General features: G+C 37.6%; 1 protein-coding gene across 2 annotated transcripts in view; it reads left to right on the forward strand.

Moving 5' to 3' along the window:
- LAMB1 (laminin, beta 1) overlaps positions 1–14,505 on the forward strand; it is a 71,728-nt gene that overhangs the window by 54,228 nt on the left and 2,995 nt on the right. The window contains exons 26-33 of one of the 2 annotated variants that reach the window (XM_008567362.1): positions 2,831–2,921; positions 3,048–3,141; positions 4,132–4,373; positions 7,336–7,539; positions 8,212–8,356; positions 10,248–10,455; positions 10,670–10,811; positions 14,164–14,340. In XM_008567362.1, the coding sequence (XP_008565584.1) occupies positions 2,831–2,921; positions 3,048–3,141; positions 4,132–4,373; positions 7,336–7,539; positions 8,212–8,356; positions 10,248–10,455; positions 10,670–10,811; positions 14,164–14,340 (1,303 nt within the window). Of the gene's footprint in view, positions 1–2,830; positions 3,016–3,047; positions 3,142–4,131; positions 4,374–7,335; positions 7,540–8,211; positions 8,357–10,247; positions 10,456–10,669; positions 10,812–14,163; positions 14,341–14,505 lie in introns of both variants that reach the window. The other variant, XM_008567364.1, reaches the window with a different exon arrangement.

The raw sequence follows: 14,505 nt of genomic DNA on the forward strand, positions 1-14,505 counted from the left end.
CTTACAGAGCAACAAAAGGATTGATCTATGAAATGAAAATGTAATTGCAAAAAACTGTAAATATAAATTGTTATTATTCTATTACTGCAAATAAGACTCATTTCCAAGTTATTTCTGCAGCTCAGCTATTGGTCCACTAGACTAGTGCTTCACTCATCCAATTATAACAACTTCTGTCCAATGAAAAATCCTCTTCCTAGCCTTTCTCTGGGTAATTATCTCTCCAATTTAATAGTATTTGTTTTGTCAAAACAAATTGAGAATTGAGCTGAGATGCTGAACTTCTTCTCAAGGACTTTTCTACCTTTCTCCTAGCTTCTTCTCTGCCCTCAAATATTCCAACTGCCTTTGCCAAAAAGGACACCCAAAAAAAACAGTACAGTAAGACCTAGCAGCTGAAGGACAAAACAGGAAAGGGTATGAAGCATTTGTGTTTCCTCAGATGCTATGGTTTTTTATTGCAGACTCACCATCTAGGCATGAGCGAGAGGACTGTTTCACAGCTAGATCCTATAGATTGAGAAGGTGATTTTACATTATGACAGAATTACAGTAACATTTTTTGTGTGACGGGACTTTAATCAGCATCTCTAAGAAGCCACATGGACTTTTCATTTCCCCTTATGTATGAGAACAGGAAGAGAACAGGCGACATTATTAGCTCAAGTACTTTGTAGAGGATTCTTCCTAAGATCCTACAGATTTAAAGTAACTGGTCCCTTGATTTAATGCCTCAGGTTTTGTGCCCAAACCATGTGGTTGACCAGGGTATTAGGAAATGTCTGATGAGGGGTGATAATGCATTTAATGAGGCATTTTACTTTATTAAAAAGACTTTGCCTCTTAAAATACACTGATCATAAGTTTTGCAAGGCTGCAATCGAGTGCAAGCCCATTTAGGAAATGATTCTTGGCCTGAGTCTCTTGTAATCTCTGGGAGAAGGAAAAGGTCTGGTGTCCTTTGAGAGCCTGCCAAAAGAGAGATTACATTCCCAAAACAGCTCTGTTTCTATACTTTCACTATTCATTTAATGAGATAGATTGTAACCATTTTAGGAGAACTAGTTTCATTAATCCTTTTTCAACATAATATCCAAGGATGCATGTTTTAGGATTCAAAGTGGCCTTATTTAAAAATATGTAATGTTAGATTTGATTTTTCTAATTGTAGCTTTTTATGAGACCTGAGAGGAAATGAAAGCCTATTGTGAATCAACAGATTAATAAAAGAAAGCATGGAAAAAAGAAACTATGTATATTATCCTCAGGAAAATGTCACTGGGTTTAACAAAATGTAATTTAATCTACCAAATCAGATGATCCCTTTAAGTGCTTGTTTTTTAGTTAGTTATCCGAGCCTTAAAATATCATTTTTCTACGGCCCTCAACCTTTCAACATCTTCACATTTTCCCAATTTTTTTTTTTTTGTCTTTTTCGTGACCAGTAAGGGGATTGCAACCCTTGGCTTGGTGTCGTCTGCACCGCACTCAGCCAGTGAGCGCACCGGCCATCCCTATATAGGATCTGAACCCGTGGCGGGAGCGTCGCTTCGCTTCCAGCACCGCACTCTCCCGAGTGCGCCACGGGCTCGGCCCTTTCCCAGTTTTTTATAGGGAAGACAATTGTATTCAATTAAGTGAACCAGTAATACCCAGAGGAAAGGCCTTCTCAAATATTACTTTCTTTGTGATACACACACACACTCCCACACACATACTGTATATACACAGTAATATAAAATAGATGCCAAAAATATAGCTTTGGAGATGTGAAGATATAAAACAAAATGGAGTTGAGTTTAGATTCCAAAGAAATATTGTGAAAGCTAAATGTTTAATACTTCATTCTCAGGAGATACTACCTTCTTTCTTATGAAAAATAAAAGGGTTTTTTCTTCTTGGAAAAAGGGAAGGTCCTTTGATGGAACCTTGCTTGAAGGGGAGACTTTATAAAAAGCTGATTTTGGTGGCTCCTGTTGTCTTCGTGGTGGGCTGTAGGGCTTCCTCTCTGCCTTTTCAACTGGAAGGAGATCCCCTGAGGCTCAGAGAAGAACGTTTTTTTGGCGGGTGGGGAGGCATTATTCTACATTGGAGTTGCCTGTCTTTTGAGTTTTTGTGCTGATGTGGACTTAAGCTGCTTACGTATGAAGCTGAAACTCCACACTCACCTATGCTGATGTTACAGCAGAGATTTGGAATCCCACAAGTGGCCCATCTTCGACAACATAGCTGCGTGTTACCTTGTGTTTTTTTCCAAAGTCTTTGAAGAAAGACAAATTGTTAGATTTAATACAATCTTTTTTTTTTTTTTGGTCTTTTGTCTTTTTTCCGTGTCCAGCAACGGATCGCAACCCTCAGTGTTGCCCCCGTACCGGACCGGGGACCGGCAACGGGATCGCAAGCCTCGGTGTTGCTCCCGCGCCTCGCTCAGCCAGTGAGCGGGAACCGGTCTGTATATGGGATCCGAACCCTCGGACGGGAGCGCCGGCGCGCTTCCCAAGCGGCGCACTATCCAGTGCGCCACCGGGCCGGCCCTAATACAATCTTAATATAATCTTTTATGATAAGGAGAATAACACCAGTACTTAGAAAGGGGAAAATTGTTACAAATTACTGAATTGGCTTGAAATTACAGAGTAATAGATACAGTATTAGTAGAAAATGTAAAAATAAAACTAAAAATCCCCTTTGGTGGGGAGAGGGAGGTGGAAAGGAGGAATTGATAAAGGGACATGAAAAGCAACTGTATTGTACATTGGTAAAATAAGAAATGAAAAAAAAATCCCCTTTGGTTTATTTTACGTAGGTAAGTTTACCTTTCTCGTTACAGGAAACTAACCAAAGATGTTACAGAAAAGATGGCTCAAGTAGAAGGGAAATTATCTGATACAGCTTCACAAAGCAACAGCACAGCCAAAGAACTGGATTCTCTACAGACAGAAGCAGAGAACCTAGACAACACTGTAAAAGAACTTGCTGAACAACTTGAATTTATCAAAAACTCAGATATTCGGGGTGAGCAGTTTTTGTACAAAACAGCCAAAGAACTGGATTCTCTACAGACAGAAGCAGAGAACCTAGACAACACTGTAAAAGAACTTGCTGAACAACTTGAATTTATCAAAAACTCAGATATTCGGGGTGAGCAGTTTTTGTACAAATACTCAATTCTTGACAGTGGATTTAATTATCTGTCTAATCTTTTAATATAGCCCTTTCAGAAAAAAAAAAAGTGCTTTCTAATAATTTTAAAGCTTTTGCCCATTGAGTCTTCCAGCACAAATGAGGATTAAAATCCCCATTTTACAAATATGGGACGACTTGGGGCACAGAGAGCCTGAGAGACATAGCAAAGGTCCCACAGAGTGAGTGACAGTAGTTGTCTATTCTAATACAGTGTAATGGACACCATTCTAGATGCCCATTTCCTAATTTTTCCAGTTAGTGGTTTAACCCCCTGGTTTTTCTTGCCTTTCTTGGAAAGGGAATCTTTTGAATAATTGAAATAATAAGTTGATACTTCTGAAAATCCTTTTACATTCAAAAATGGTAAGGAAATAATTTTTGCAAATTCTTCATTTACTGATATCCTGTACTATGTAAGACCCTCCCCAAAAAGTGAAAGAAAGTAGAAATATGTTAGATTATACTATCCATCCTATTTAATGTATAATTGCCTTTTTTTTTTTTTTTCCTTTGGACTAGGTCACTAAAGCCAGAACATCTCAGTTTTTATAAACATAATACCAATCATTTGAGTGGATCTGAATAGTTAAATGACTGAGAAAAGGGAAAAATCATCAGGACATATAATCTACAGGCTGCCTGACACCAGCTATTTAGAAAAAACTGGATGTTTGCCTGTGTATAGAAATATCTGCATGAGTGACTTAATTTTCCCTTTTTCACCCAGAATTTTGGCATCCTCCAGAGCTAGACTAGGTGCTAATGGGACAAAACATATTCATTGGTTATGAGAGGAAGACTATACTTCTTCATAGAGATTTTTTTTCTTGAATTTTAAAATTTTACATTAAATTTAGGGCCAGAGGACACCAAATATGGATATTGCTTGGTGAGGAAATCGGGTACAATGAGATTAACTGTGGGCAATTCCATTTCCTGCCCTAGGCGCCTTGGATAGCATTACCAAGTATTTCCAGATGTCTCTTGAGGCAGAAGAGAGGGTAAATGCCTCCACCACAGATCCCAACAGCACTGTGGAGCAGTCGGCTCTCACGCGAGACAGAGTAGAAGACTTGATGTTGGAGCGAGAGTCCCAGTTCAGGGAAAAACAAGAGGAACAGTCTCGCCTTCTTGATGAACTGGCAGGCAAACTGCAAAGTCTAGACCTGTCAGCTGCTGCTGAAATGGTAAGGTTTGGGGGTTTGGCCTCACTGTTGTGGTGCTCTAGGAGAAAAAAACACCCTACTTTGTTTTTAATACTGTTCAGTTTGCAAACGAATCAGCAGGAGTGAAACTCCCAGGCTCCAGTCTGTGGACGGACCACAGTATGGGATATCCGTGACCAAGCCAGATTAAAAACAGCGTGTGGGTTTCTAGCCTTCTCTTCTACCAGCTGTTTCTCTGTTGTACAACCAAAAAATCGTGACTACTTTCCCATACTGTTGTACTGACTCAGGGACTTCTTATTGAAACTTGATTCTTTTTATACTGTGGACATTTCTTTTTCACTTTGTTAAGATTTGAAAGTGCAAAATCCATCTCAGTGGAAGTATTCACAATCATTCTGGGAAGAACTTCCTAAAAAAAGTAAAGGGAGCAAAAGAATTTTTTCCATGGGTATTAGGTAAAATGTTCCTTTGTTCTAGTAACTTTACCTGGTGAAGATTAACCCTGAAACCAGACTAGAAAGTAGATTCATTTCTCAGAAGGTTTTAAAAAGTAACTCTGGAGCCAAATGAAATTGAGTAGTGAGTGTAATGAAAATCAGGCAGAAAGCCAAAAAAAGCCAAACTGACCCTTATTCTTCCTGCTGTTTCCTCCTTGTTTTTCATGGAAAGATACCTTCTGAGAGGATTTGGAGGGTATTTTTTATAGACTAAGGCTTGTGTTCTCTCAGCCTAGAAATACACAGGAACAGTAAACATAGAGGGGAGGGACACAGCAGACTGTGAAGAGATCAAACCTCATTACAGCTTTGTCTTAGTAATAGTATTCCCTCCTTTGACACCCTCAGTTTCTCTGAAATAGACCAGAACACACTGTTTGTACTGTATGGTGAACAACTTAATCAATGCCTGCAAAGTTTTATATTCATTATCTTGTGAAACTTTACAGCATCTAGTGGAAATAGGAACTAAGGAGATCTCCTGTCACCTTTTTTTAAGTGAAAAGTGAAAGAAAAATTAAGAAGAAAAAAAGAAAAATGAAGGCCCTTCATAGGTTTTATTACTTGAAGTAGTATAAACTCCTACAGAGAGAGAGGGAAAAAAAAGGAAAAATGAAATCCCAGGGCGATGTGTGAATTACACCTAACAGTAGACAACACTGTTATACATACATGAAATGCCAATCCTCTCAGTCTTTCCTTGCAGTATTGATTCCTTCTTTACAAATTCTAATAAAAAAAAAATCAGTCATCACAAAATCTCAGCAAACTACAATGAGAAGCAGCTAACCATGCTAAAAGGATTTCTGCTTTGTAACAAGGCATCTTGGGAATGGGTGGCAGGTGGGAGGGGTTTCCTCTGGCCTCACAAATGTGTGCCCTTCTCTGTGCTTGCTTTTCCACCTGGTAAGCTACCTGGGCATTAGCCAGCTTCTTCAGTTCTCTTACTGTCTATTTGCCTCTGTTAGTTATCCTATGAGGACTCTATAGATTTCATACTGCCATTATCTTTTGTAGAGAGAAATTTACACTTTGTGTTTTTCAAGTATCTCCAGGCCTTTATCTTTATGGGTATTTAGCTTGAACCATGCTTTTTTTTCATGTCTGCCTCTGTTGAAACAAACCAGATCTTCTAGTGTGCTGTCAGATTGTTTTTAGAAAGCATCCCGAAAGTTTTACACTTCTTAAGACTTGTCTTAAGACTTGTGTTCTTCTACAGCATACAGAATAAACTTTATTTTCTGAAGCTTTTTATGTACTGTAAACCAGACACGTGAAAGATGATTATTTTAGTTATAATTTGAATGCAATGTTGACTATAATTATCTTAATTATCTTAAAATTATTAGGCCAAAGAGCTGATTACATATCCAAAAACTTTTTTTTTTTTTTTTTAACTTCTTAAAAACAATACTATTCTGGGCCAAGCCCGTGGCGCACTCAGGAGAGCAGCAGCGCTCCCGCCGCGGGTTCGGATCCTATATAGGGATGGCGGGTGCGCTCACTGGCTGAGCGCGGTGCGGCCGGTCTCAAAAAGACAAAAAAAAAAAAAATACTATTTTTGTTTGGGAATATTCTGTTAACTGCTTTTCATTGCAGTATATCTTTGGCCTCTTTTCAGTATGAGCATTTTCCACAAAAGAATAGCTCTAAATACAGTATTCTTCCTCCTCAGCCTTTTCCATCATATAGCACACTTAGAATATCACAATTTGCATTTATATGCCATGACCAAGTGATGATCTTTCTGGTGGATAAGAAAAGGGTGTGTGTGGGGGTGGGGGTAATCTGGGAAAGCTACATCCACCTTTCTTCCTTTGTACTGATTTCTCTCTTCCTTTCATATCTGGAATGTTCTCCCACTTCCTCTGCTCAAATCCCACCAGCCAGCAAATCCTTCCCCAGCTACAACTACTGCAATCCTCAGCAGTCTCTCCTGTGTCTACTTTCCTTTATACTTGCTGCATCTGACCTCTGCTTGGCTATTTTATGTGGCACGATCCTGTCTTCCTAACTAGAGGGCAGCTTACTAAAAGGGTAGATAATAGGCCTTTTAGGTCTCTGTATTCACCAGAGCAGTTAATGTGGTGCTAGGCCCAAAGAACATTTGCAATACCTATTTTAAAATCTACCTGGATAGAAAAAAAAGGGAAGCATTCTTTGGCCTTCACATTGGCAGAATTCAGCTTTATACTGCAGATAATGTTTGCATCCTGTGCAGAGCCCATATGGTATTCTAATTAATTCAGGCAGAAAGTATTGATGAGTTGTAAACTTCTGTTGTTTCCTTGGAAATAAACAGGTTAGCTTATTCCTAAACTCATTGCTCCTCTCTCCATTCTGTCTTCTGAACACTATGTTTTCAAGCACCCTTGCTGAGGACCACCTACATGTTCTCTGGGGCCACCCAGGCCCTGCACAGCTGTTATGTTGCAGCAGACTCACTATGTGAACCCTTGTGCCTGCTCCTTGGCTTCTTGCAGACCTGTGGAACGCCTCCAGGGGCCTCCTGTTCTGAGACCGAATGTGGCGGCCCAAACTGCAGAACTGATGAAGGACAAAAGAAGTGTGGGGGGCCTGGCTGTGGTGGTCTGGTCACTGTTGCACACAGTGCCTGGCAGAAAGCCATGGACTTTGATCGAGATGTCCTGAGTGCCCTGGCTGAAGTGGAACAGCTCTCCAAGATGGTAATTGAGTGGACAGTCAGAGTTTTTGTTGTCTGTTTGTTTGCTTTCCCTGTGGACAAGAGGATCTGAAAGGGAGAAATCAATCTAAACGCTGACTAAAATGAAAAGAGCATTTCACAGTCTGTATGAACAATCAAGTATGAAAAGTTCATGTTTCTGTGAGGTCAGAGGAGAGAGAGGAGATTTTATTCAAAGATAAAGAATTTCCTTTCTCCTTACTAACAGGGAAATAGCATGTGCTTTAGAGCAAGAGGTGCAAATTTTAAACTGATGACAATTTGAGACAACCATGTTACTATCATGGGTCCAGGATTACGAGTACATCCAGCTGTACTACAAAAATTCTACACTAAGTAATTGAGCATTTAGTCTTCTAAAGTGACACATACTCTTAACTGAAGTATTTATGTGGGTACCTGAGAAAAAGACTAGGGAATATTTGATAGGTCACCAAATGATTTGGAGGAGTTAAAAACAACTTGAAAACATTTTAAATGCTAGCTCTACCTATATAAGAATAATTTCAGTTCATTTAGGAATATTATACTTTTTCCTAGAGACATGATTCTAAATGTTTAGTTTTTCAGCATCATTTTTTGGCCATTTCTAATATTCTGGTCTCCTTCAGAAACAGCAAAATTGTTCCGTGGGTAATTTATTCTTCATATTTAGGTCTCTGAAGCAAAACTGAGGGCAGATGAGGCAAAACAGAATGCTCAAGATGTTCTGTTGAAAACAAATGCTACCAAAGAAAAAGTGGACAAGAGTAATGAGGATCTGAGAAATCTGATCAAGCAAATCAGAAACTTTTTGACCCGTAAGGCATTTTTTCATTTTCATTTTACTTTAGACATTTGTTCCTATATAAGAGTCTCTGTTTTGAGAGTCCATAACTCAAATCTGCATTTTAGATAAAATCCATTTCTGGCAGGATATCAGGTGACATTCCCAAATAAGAAAAATGTCCATGTTAAGAAATGGGAACATTTCTTAAGCCTATATATGTGTATTAAATAATCTTAAATAAACTTTTCCAGTGTTATGTCGATGCAGACACACCCGATGGGAAACCCTAGTAGCAAATCAAAATTTACTACTAGAAGTCGAACTACTACATTTACCTAGAAGTCAAACATTTACTGTGAGAATTGAATTCAGAATTTGTTAGACAATACATATAACGTCATTAGAACCTTAACAAAGTGGAGTTTATTTTGGCATTGCCCCCAAAGCTTTGTAATTCTATTATTTACAGGATATTAAGCCCACAGTTAAACACCTCTGTAACTTAAGTGTTCTGTGAGAACAAGAAAATCTCTAGAATTTGTGGTACAGATCACAAGTGTTACTGGCACAGTTCAAGTGTTATCAGTAAGGATGGTTTTGGCTCTAAGTTGTAGAAAACTCTCTCAACTGAAATACACTTAATCAAAAAAGGATGTTTATTATCTCACAAAATAAGTCCAGTAGTAGGATAGCTTCATGGGTCAGGGACCCACACACTTTTCATCTTTCTACACTACTAGTTTAAGCATATTGGCTTTGTTCTCAAGCTAGCTCTCCTCATGGCTACAAGGAGGCTGCCAAAGTTCTGGACTTAACATAAAGATACAATAGTATCTAATAGAAGAAGAGACCACACCTGTTCTCTTGCTGTATCTTTTTAAAAAGGAGGAAACCTTCCCCCGAAACCTTTATGTAGTCATCCCCATAAATCTCATTGTCCAAAAGTGAGTCACATGCCCCGTGAGTAAGTGTCACTGAAAAGTGAAATGTGACTACAGTAATTGGCAGACTAATCAAGATTTAATGCTAAGCTGATTATTTTACCTGACCTTAAAGGTAGGTGCCTGAAAAAAATCAGAATTGTTAGCAAGGAAAAAGGGAATGGCTAATAAGTAAGGAGTCAACAATATTTGCTAAGGATATCTTAGGGAATATCCTGTGGAAACTGTCATTCAAGCACATATTTTCCTCTGAATAAATCCTTTGGGATCTATTTTTATGTCCTTTAACAGTTTAAAACACACACAGCTTAAAACTGAATGAGGATCTGACATCTGAGGCTTAACCTCTGTCATTTTTTTTGTTTTGTTTTTAACCACCTTTCACATTTGACATTTGAAACTCCTTGGCTTTGCTGATAATACACTATCCTGGTTCTCTTCTATAATTTTCTCCCTTCCTACAATTTCCTAAATCCAGATAATTTATAAGGGATATCAACTCTGTATCTGCATTAACAATTGTTTCCTAGCTATTCTTCCAACCTCAATTAATACATTTCATCGTCTTCAAGTCCCAGCTTTAAACTCCGACCTCTGTGGTTTTCCACAATCTAAACCATTCACTCTGCTAGACTTTCACATAACATTCTCTGCCCATACCACCTCTCCTTCCAGAAATGTCTTTTCTTTTTTTCAAATCCTGTTATCCTTCAAAACCTAATCAGTTCCTCATCCTCCATGAAGTCTTCCCTCACTACCCCAGCCTACAACAAATTCTAGTGGTACTCGGTCTGTAGTTACTTTTGTGTGTGGGTGGGTGAGTCTCATCTCTGTACCCAATTAGATTATAAACTCTTAAACAGGAAGTGTGTTTCTCTTGGTGTAACCCCACAGTGCTAGTCGCATAGGAGATAAGTGATTGAATCAGTGAATCATCCATGATTTTTCACGTCTATATGGGGCCATCTTTGCTTTTCACAGAGGATAGTGCTGATTTGGACAGCATTGAAGCAGTTGCTAACGAGGTATTGAAGATGGAAATGCCTAGCACCCCACAGCAGTTACAGAACTTGACAGAAGACATACGTGAACGAGTTGAAAGCCTTTCTCAAGTAGAGGTCATTCTACAGCAAAGTGCTGCCGACATTGCCAGAGCTGAGATGTTGTTAGAAGAAGCTAAAAGAGCCAGGTATCTAAAGACATGATGGCCTCCAAGGGGCTTATTTTGTGTATCTAGCATGGAGTAGAAAAGTATTTATTTAATCAGTGAAATTTCTAAAAATGACCTGTGTGAGTCTCTGGATCATTTCAGGAAGACTATCCTTTAAAAGAAGTGTTCTTTTCTAAGAGGAAGTACTTTTTTCATGTTCACCAACAATATATTGTCTCATTCTTTTACTCAGCAAAAGTGCAACAGATGTTAAAGTCACTGCAGATATGGTAAAGGAAGCTCTGGAAGAAGCAGAAAAGGCCCAGATTGCAGCAGAGAAGGCAATTAAACAAGCAGATGAAGACATCCAAGGAACCCAGAATCTGCTAACTTCGGTAAGACACTACAATCAGTATTATATATGGGAGAAAACACCCACATATACTGTTTATTAGAAAAGTAAGTTTATTTTATAGTTACATATGAAAAAAAAATTCTTACATTAGAGGATTCCTTTAATTTAAATAAATCTGAACTACTCTTTTAGCATGGATACTAAAAATGAGTGGAGATATGTTTTCAAGGGGAAAAAAAAGGATTATGAAGATGTTGGACCATTAAGTCCCCTTCATTATGAGGGGACATCAGAAAGTTCATGGAAAAATGGAACTGAGGGTTGTGGGACACTTAATGATGTCTCATCAAAACTGTTACAAAATTGTCCTTGTTTGATTAGAGGAATGAGCAGAAGCATTGTTATGGTGGAGAAGGACTTACTGGTGAAGCTTTCCCAGGTATTTTTCTGCTAAAGCTTTGGCTAATTTTCTCAAAACACTCTCCTGAAAAGCAGATGCTACCATTCTTTGGCCCTCCAGAAAGTCCATAAGCAAAATGCCTTGAGCATCCCCCCCCCAAAACTGTTGCCATGACCTTTGCCATGACTGGTCCACTTCTGCTTTGACTGGACCACCTTCACCTCTTGGTAGCCATTGCTTTGATTGTGCTTCAACTTCAGGATCGTATTATTAAAGTCATGTTTCATCTCCTGTTACAATTCTTCAATGAAATGCTTCAGAATCTCGATCCCATTTGTTTGAAATTTCCACTAATAGTTCTGCTGTTGCCTGCAGCTGATCTGGGTGCAAAGGTTTTGATACCCATCCAGCAGAAAGTTTGCTCAACTTTGATTTTTCAGTCAGAATTATGTCATCTAAACCAGTTGAGATGTCTTTGGTGTTCGTTATTGTTTCTGCTGTTAATCCTTGGTCCTCTACCACTGCAGGCTTCATCTCTTCAACATTGTCTTGTCCCTTAAAACAAATTATCCATTTTTAAACTACTGATTTCTTTGAGGCATTTTCCCCATAAACTTTTCGTAAAGCACCAGTGATTTCACCAGTCTTCCACCCCAGCTTCACCATAAATTTGATGTTTGTTCTTATTCCATTCTAACAGAATTCATGTTGCTCTGACAGGGGTTCTGCTCAAACTGTCTTATCCTTCTCAGTGCCTCAAACTAGATCCTGCTCAGACATATTTTACCAAGTTAGTACAAGGTTATTTTGGTGCAAAAAAATTTTGCAACCCATGAATAGTTTTTTTCATGATATGCATTCTCCATGAACTTTTTGAAGATCCCTCAGACTTCCCCCACAAAAAGTCTAAGAAAGATAAAAACTGTTCTTTCACGAAATAGCTTATACTCCATTCAGTATTATAAAGCATAGTATTAATTTCAAAATCCAGTTTTAGAAAACTGTTCTGCTGTTATAAAGCAGCCCAAAAGCAACCTACATGGTTAGGCCCAGGGTCTCATGATTTTGGTGGTCATTCACAAGAATTTTACTACACTTTCGAAAACCACCACTAAACAACAAAGTTCAAAATGTCTGTTTCCAGTGCCAAATTCTAGAGGAACCTAACAGAGATGTTATAACTAACAAATCTGTTCTGTTCAGAAGCATGGAAAACTTAAGTAAAATACCATGTACTTCAAAAAAGTTCACAGAAAGATTCGTATTATCTTTCAATTTTGTTTTTCCATGAACTTTTTGAAGTACCTTCGTACTTGCAATGCAAACATAATTCAATGTTATTCTTTTATTTTTCAAAAACCAGTTCTATAAGTAATTTTTTTCCTTCCAATTTCAGTAAAGTTTGATTTTTAAAAATGGATGAAGACAATTAATGACATCCAATCCCTATGCATGTTCTCAGAATATACTTTGATATTAGATGCACCCAGTACTCACTATCAGGCCAATCCTCCTTATGTTGAAAACCTGGGATATGGTTTCTCAAGATGCTTTTCCTACCATTAGTTGATACAAACCTGTCTTCCCCTCTGTTGCTATCAGTGAAATGAAGCCCAACAGTTCCAAAGCCATTTTTCCTTCTCAAATTTTGAGCATAATACCCCTTTTACAGGCTACTTATTTAAGTTTTTAAAAATTATGTTTTCCCAGTAGACTCCTGTAACTCTTTAAATATTTTTTCTATCTCTGGGTTTTTCAAATTTCTCAGTGTGCTTATGACAGTTTAGTGAACTTTATTTCAATAACTTTTTAAAAATTACTCTTTTGAAAAGCATATTAGAAAATATTAAATTATAGGTGAGATATTTGGCTTAATGGTGCAAGTTAATATGGTGGTTTTGTTTTTCAGGGACCTTGGGGGCAGGAAGTATTTTAGGTTAGTAACAATAAGATACACAGAAAACCTCCAACTAAACCATGCTTATGAAAGCTTGTGAGAAACTATTCACTGATTTAAGAATAAAACTATAAAGCTTATCTTCTAAGAATTACAATTATTCTCTAAGAATTTTTTATTAGTTAATTAATGGGTAAACTTTGAGGTCAAGAATCCTTGGCTTGAAATATTTACAAACTTTAGCATACGTTTATACTGATCCATTAGTTTCATTATGACAGTATTGTTATTCAGAGTTAATTCTATTGAATAGACCCATTTTTGAAGATCATTTTTAAGAAAAATTGCTCAGGGAAATTGGTTCTTCTGTCATGAGCCAGACTGCTTGTTTACTTTGGCTAGCTTTTAAAAATCAATGTTTATTGATTCTACTTTGAAAAGAGATCAAATGTGGATCCTCATCTGTTGCCCAGATATTTTTTCCTAAATAACTTTGAATATTTACAGTTTCTAGCTCTAACTTTTCCAGACCGTATGCCATCTACAATCATATAGAAACTTTTCATAGTTTCAAAGAACATTCCTGTGTCTTCAGTAATTAGCTGAAATCTCCTCTACTAGAGTTTAACACTTAGAGTGGACAAGAAAAACTCAAAAGTTGCCTGGAAGTTATAATTTTCAGTCACATTAATTTGGAAATTTATGTGGAAATCCCTCTTCTTACAGCTGCTTATTTGTGAACATTATTTAGCTAAAGTTTGCAGGTGTCCTTAAAATGCTTTCTCAACACATTGAGATGCTGGGGTAGTTTTTACTGTCATTAAGGAAAAATTCTGCATCAGTGTAGAATTGATCAGTGATCAGCTTAGATCATCAGAAGTACCAAAAGAATAAAGTGAATATAAGAGATGTAGCAACGACTAAAGTTGTGCACTTCATATAACCTTTCTTGAAATTATTTTTAGTAATTACTTTTTTGGTTTAGAGCAGAATGGCACAGAAGCCTCTTAAATCTTTCTCTAAACTTGTACTCGTAGTACTTCCTACCATTTCTTAAACTAACAGTTTGCTGGATGATTGACATTATACTTCTAGATTGAGTCTGAAACAGCAGCTTCTGAAGAAACTTTGTTCAATGCCTCCCAGCGCATCAGCGAGCTAGAGAGGAATGTGGAAGCACTTAAGCGGAAGGCTGCCCAAAACTCTGGGGAAGCAGAATATATTGAAAAAGTAGTATATACTGTGAAACAAAGTGCAGAAGATGTTAAGAAGGTAAGTAAATCTTTGTAACTTCACAACTGTGTTGACAAAGGAGCAAACCAGTCTCCTTGCTTTCCTTGGAATTAATAAGGGACATGAACCTAACATTGTTACTCATCAGAATGATCCAAAATGACATGTTTTTTTTTTTTTTTTTTTTTTTTTTTTTTTTTTTTT

This window comes from Galeopterus variegatus, unplaced genomic scaffold (assembly GCF_000696425.1).
Source record: "Galeopterus variegatus unplaced genomic scaffold, G_variegatus-3.0.2 Scaffold313, whole genome shotgun sequence".
Lineage (NCBI taxonomy): Eukaryota > Metazoa > Chordata > Mammalia > Dermoptera > Cynocephalidae > Galeopterus > Galeopterus variegatus.